The sequence below is a fragment of the Vombatus ursinus genome, unplaced genomic scaffold (genome assembly GCF_900497805.2).
Source record: "Vombatus ursinus unplaced genomic scaffold, bare-nosed wombat genome assembly UNPS02014820.1, whole genome shotgun sequence".
Lineage (NCBI taxonomy): Eukaryota > Metazoa > Chordata > Mammalia > Diprotodontia > Vombatidae > Vombatus > Vombatus ursinus.
Window position 1 is genome coordinate 12 of NW_020954598.1, and position 5682 is coordinate 5693.

The 5682-nt window shown below is 48.2% G+C and overlaps 1 protein-coding gene across 1 annotated transcript in view; it reads right to left on the bottom strand.

The window, feature by feature from the left end:
* Positions 1 to 110: 110 nt before the first annotated feature.
* Positions 111 to 5682, bottom strand: part of LOC114024241 (obscurin-like) — a gene marked incomplete at its 3' end in the record, with an annotated part of 134013 nt that continues 128441 nt past the window's right edge. The window contains 6 exon segments of the mRNA XM_027837253.1: positions 111 to 377; positions 1918 to 2184; positions 2889 to 3155; positions 4151 to 4405; positions 5009 to 5272; positions 5589 to 5682. The exon segment at positions 5589 to 5682 is cut by the window's right edge and continues 197 nt beyond it. Of these exon segments, the coding sequence (XP_027693054.1) occupies positions 111 to 377; positions 1918 to 2184; positions 2889 to 3155; positions 4151 to 4405; positions 5009 to 5272; positions 5589 to 5682 (1414 nt within the window).

Below are 5682 nucleotides of genomic sequence, written 5' to 3' on the forward strand. Positions count from 1 at the left end.
CCCTCAGGTCCCTTCTACTCCTCCCTTCCATGTTCTCAGGTCCTTTCTAGCTCTAACCTTCTATGATTCATGGCCCTTTAGAGTACCCTTCTAGAAGAAGTGGAGTTTACCTTTCACCTTGACTGTAGCCAGGGTCTTCTGATCACCAGCCACACAGGCATACTCGCCAGTGTCCTTGGCCTCCAGACCATGTATCAGAAGCTCGCAGACACTTCCTTCCTTCCTCATCTCATACTTGGAGCCAGGCCGCAGTAGCTCGCCCTCCTTCCTCCACTCAACAGTGGCCTGGGCCACACTCAGCTCACAGTGTAGTCGGGCTGTAGTACCTTCCTCCAGCTCTTCACTGTGCAGGTGAGTCTTGAACTTGGGCTTGGGGGCTGTGGGGTGAGGCATAGGGGCAGGGGGGTTAGGAGTAGTATGACAGAGGCTACCCAAGACTGTCCTCCACTGGATCAAGCTAAAACTTCCCAGCCTGGCCTTTAAAGGCTCCTCTGTCAACTGTTGACTCACCTTTACTCTGTGCTGGCTTCTCCCCTTTGCCTGTCATTCTTCTTACAAATATCATGCTAACTCACCCCGCAACCTCCCACCTGAAATATCATGCTCCTTACTTCCACCGAGAGTTCATCCAAAACTCACCTCCTCCAGGGAACCTTCTGGATTGACTCCATTCCTGTGTGACTGTTTCTTTAGTTAAGTACTCCATTAAGTACTAAGGGGCTCGGATTGTATACTAAAAATCTAAGGATTCATAATCTTGACAATATGGGTGTTTCCCACTAGTGACATTAAGCACAATCGCTCCACACCTTAGTAGATGGTTCTTAATTAGTTACTAAAACCAGACTAAGTTCTTTCCCTGGTGGCCAACCTTCTGGAGGGGTGACAAGTCCCTCCATACATAATTAGACTAGTCCTCGGAGGTAGAAGCCATCCACCTCTGGCCCTGGACTGAACTCCTGTCCTGCTTTCTAGAATCTGATGGCATAGTCTTCCAGAGCCTAAGGTCCATTCCATGCCACATCAAGGCACCAGAGAAGGATGGCAGTGGGCTCTGCTTTATGGATTCATGTTGTTGCTTTGTAACTGAGAGCAAATTGTGTCTTATCTATTCACTTTGTATTCCTGTTAGACCATAAGACTCTCAAGGGCAAAGTTCTTGTCTTCTATTTCTCTTATAAGTATTGATGGTTGGGCGGTCCTATATCTCCCCACTGTGCTAGATGCCATTCAGACCTGAGACTACAATGTATTCAGTGCTTCTGTAGGGCACAATACTCAAGAAATAGTCATTCAAACAGCTCCACAATTAGCATACAAACCAACGGGAAGACAGGATTTTATTTCATCAAATTTGATTTTCTCACTCTTGTCAGCCTAACACTGGGCAAGTTACATTAAGTTTCTGTTCCTTCCCCTGTAAAATAAGGGATCTGGATTATGGGGTTGCTAATTTGGATCCTTTCTAGCCTTGGTGTTCTGTGATTACTAGAATTCTGTGATTTATTCAAAACTTTCAGGAAAGTTCCATTTTGGAAACGGAAGTACGCCTGTAGTATAACGTGTCTTCTAGTACTGAGGTTAAAGTGATTGAAGGTGGGTAGGGTTCATCCAGAAAGGTCTTCTAGGAAAAGTGATTGGGGCTTATTTGATTGGAGGGGTGAGCAGATTGGTAGACCCACTCATATAGGTATAGATAGGATGGAGTACATAGTACACATAGGAAGTAAGGATGAGGATGGGGCCATGGAAAATCCCTGTCTTTATCTCCAATTCCAAAGGCTTGGACAGGCAATGAGTATAGAGAAGTATGTCTCAGGAATGACAATAAGTAAGGCATACGTTAGTGATGAGGATAAAAGAGACATGTGGATCACCAGGAGGAGGAAGAAGATACCAGAGAGATATCGTGCTCACCATTGACTGTAAGGGTCGCAGTGGTCTGCTGGTCCCCTGTATCACACGTGTAGTCACCCGTGTCCTCCTGCTCAGCATCATGGATGAGGAGCTCGGCCACGGTCCCCTTGAGTGCCATCTCATATTTGGCACAGGGGAACAGCTGCACTGCTCCCTTTCTCCACTCCACACTTGCATTCTCCTTGCTGAGCTCACAGTGTAGCCGAACGGTGGAGCCCACCTCCCCATCCTGGGCCTGCAGCTTCTTGTGGAACACCACGGGCAGGGCTACAAAGGCAGAGGGGATGATGCCAAGACTGGGGATTGCTCTTCCAGGGGCTCAGAAGGAAGGGCCACCCTCATGATCCCAGAGACTTTAGTCTGCTTATACCTTACTTCCCCTCCTCCACACTCTGAGATCCAGTGACACTGACTTTGATGTTCCTATATCAAATGCTGTACCTCCCAACTACAGGCATTTCCTCTGGCTGTCCCTCACTCCTGGAACTCTTTCCCTCTTCATCTCTGCATCCTGGCTTTTGCACCCTGTTTTCCTCGGAGTTTCATCTAAAGTCCCACTTTCTGCAGAATGCCTTTCCTAGTCCCTCTTAAAGCTAGTGCCTTCCCTCTGAGAAGCGTTCTCCATTTAAAAAAAAATCTTGTCGGTACATAGTTGTTTGCCTGTTTTCTCCCCCATTAGACTGTGAGCTCCTGGAGAGCATGGACCGGGATGTTGCTTTTTGTTGTATCTTCAGCACTCAGCACAATGTCTGGTACATAGGAGGCACTTAATAAATGCTTGTTAACTTGATTTACCTGGGGGCTGCCGCTTATCCCCAGTCCGAGTGCTTGTAAACATTGAGGTTCCCATCTCTTCCTTCTTCTGCGTCACCTTCCTCCTCTGCCCAGGTACCCAGAACAGGATCTAAGGTACCAGGACTGATTGTCTCTTGGCCCCATACTCTCTGCCACAGCCGGCTGGCCATACTCACCTTTGACAGTCAGAGTGGCGCTGGTGGTCTGGTCACCACAGTCACAACTGTAATCACCCGTGTCCTCCAGCTGCAGGTGACTGATCAGCAACTCGGCAATACAGCCCCTCTGGCGCACCTGGATCCTCTTGTCAGCCTGAATCTCCAGACCACCTTTGCTCCAGATCACTGGGGCTTCAGGCTTAGAGAGTTCACACCGAAGGGTAGCCGTCCCACCTTCCTCAGCCTGCTGGCTTTTCAGGGGTTTCCGGAACACCACCGTTTGGGCTGCAGGTGGGAGGAGCAGGGTAGAATGATCAGTGTATCTCACACCCTCAGAATACGAAATTTATTCCACTGAGGTCTAGAGAGAGAACCAAAGGCTTTAGCCCAGCCCCTATTCACCTAGTGATCTTAAGCCAGTCACTTCTCTCTGGGCTGGAGTTTCCTTTTCTGTAAAATTGGGGAGAGGGACGGGAAGAGTAGAATTCACAGGGGCATAGAGTTGAAAGGAGAGCAGCTAAATGACACCATGGATAGAATGCTGGACCTGGAGTCAGGAAGACTTCTCTTCCTGAGTTCAAATCTAGCTTCAGACACATACTAGCTGTGTGACCCTGGGTAAGTCACTTAACTCTGTCTGCCTCAACTTCCTCATCTGTAAAATGAGCTGGAGAAGGAAATGGCAAACAGTTCCAGTATCTTTGCTGAGAAAACCCCAAAAGGGGTCATATAGAATCAGACACAACTGAAAAAATGAATAAACAAGAACAATAGAGTTGAAAGGGACCTTATAAGTCCTCCTGCACGACCCCTTCATTTTTAAGATGAGGAGATAAGAAGTAAGTAGCAGAGCTAAGACCTAGACCCTCATCCTCTAATTCTAAATCCAGGGTTTGTACTACCACGACATGAATATTCCCTGCCCTTATCCCCAGCTGAATAAACCCTGTCTGTGACTGCCATCATCCTCTGCTGCTCAAGGCTTCCTATTCAATTATGGGCTAATCCTATACATACATCTGAACACAACACTGGTATTTGTTTGGTAACAGTAATAAATATTTCCAGAGTATTTTGTTCAAAAAACACTTTCTTCACAACAGCCATCTGAGGTTACAGCACAATTATCCCCAATTCTGCAGATGGGGAGACTGAGGCCCAGGGGTTTGCTAAAGGTCACATATCAAGTGATTCAGGATTTGAACCCAGGTCTCCTGAGTCCGACTTAAGGCAAAGGACTCTTTCCACCAGACCCTAGTGTATTTCTTTGTACCCTTCACAATCAGTCACTGTGGTTCTCTCCTTTCCGCATACCCTTGTATAGTCTCTAGCATCCTCTGTGTCCAGCCTGTGGATCACCAGCTCACACACAGCCCCACCCTGCCTCAATCTGTATCGGTCACTGTCCTGAAGCATCTCTGACCCCTTCCTCCACTCTACAGGGGCTGCCTTGTTCAGATGACAGCACAGTGTGGCTATAGTCCCTTCTGTGACCTCTGTGATGTGGAGTCCTTCTGTGAACTTGTTGGGGAGGGCTGGGAAATGGTCAGACAAATGTGGGTAATGTGAACCTCCTCTGAGGTCAGGGGGCAAGTGGCCAGGAGCCACCTTTGAATGGAAAACTAAGCGAGCATCTGGGGACCATGCGGTGGGGACAGCAGGCAAGGAATGAGATACAGACGTGTCTAGCTCTTGGGCATTGGGAATATAGGAAGGTGACAGCTACAGAATCATGGATGGGGACAAGACATACAATGACATCTATAGGGTGGGCCATGGGACAACACTAGAGATGACAAGACATGACACGCAGAGAACACAAGTTTTGCTAGAGGTAGGAAGGTTCATAGACAGAGGAGAGGGGATTAGTAAAAGCTGGAGAGGATGGGAACAAGAAATGTCATTGACGTGGGGACTTCTTGGGTGGCAAAGGTACTAGGGGCAGGGGGTGAACAGAACAGAGAAAATATAGGGAGGAGAAAACATACAGAAAGACCTACACGGAGAAGGTAGGAGTAGTGATGGTATGGAAAACATGGAATCATGGAAGCCACTGGGCTGGAGGACAAAGTAACAATGAAATGAAATGAAACAAAAAAATGAAGCTAGAGGCTGATTTCCCCCCACATCCTCTTTACCCTTGACAGTCAGAATCGCCGTGGTCATCTCCTCTCCGCACACACAGGTGTAGTCTCCAGCATCTTCCATGGCCAGCCTGTGGATCACCAGCTCACACACTGCCCTATCCTGCCTTGGACTGTATCTGTTACTGACTTGGAGCTTCTCTGGCCCCTTCCTCCACTCCACAGGGGCTGCCTTGCTCAGTTCACACCGCAGGGTGGCTTTCTCCCCTTCTGTGGCTTCCACAGCCTTGAGAACCTGTGTGAACTGAGCCGGGAGGGCTGGACAGACACACATGGAAAGCATAAGAATCCTCAGAGGGCACTAGGCAGGTGAATATAGACAACAAAAAGGGAAAACAGAAAGGCAGAGAGGGTAGGCAGAACTCTGAGGTTTGGACAAGGATATTTCCTTCTCAGAAGAACCTAGAGGGTTGGCACAGAGCAGCTGAAAAATAATACTAAAGAAACATTAAAAAAAAAACCACATGGCAAGGGGATAGAGACCATGGGAAGAGATGGGTTGGGGTGAGTGACAAGGCATCAAAAAAGACAGACAACCAAAGCTCTGGCTGATTTTCCCACAAACAGTCTTTACCCTTGACAGTCAGGTTTGCTGTGGTCTTCTCCTCCCCACACACACAGCTGTAGTCTCCAGCATCTTCCATGTCCAGCCTGGGGATCACCAGCTC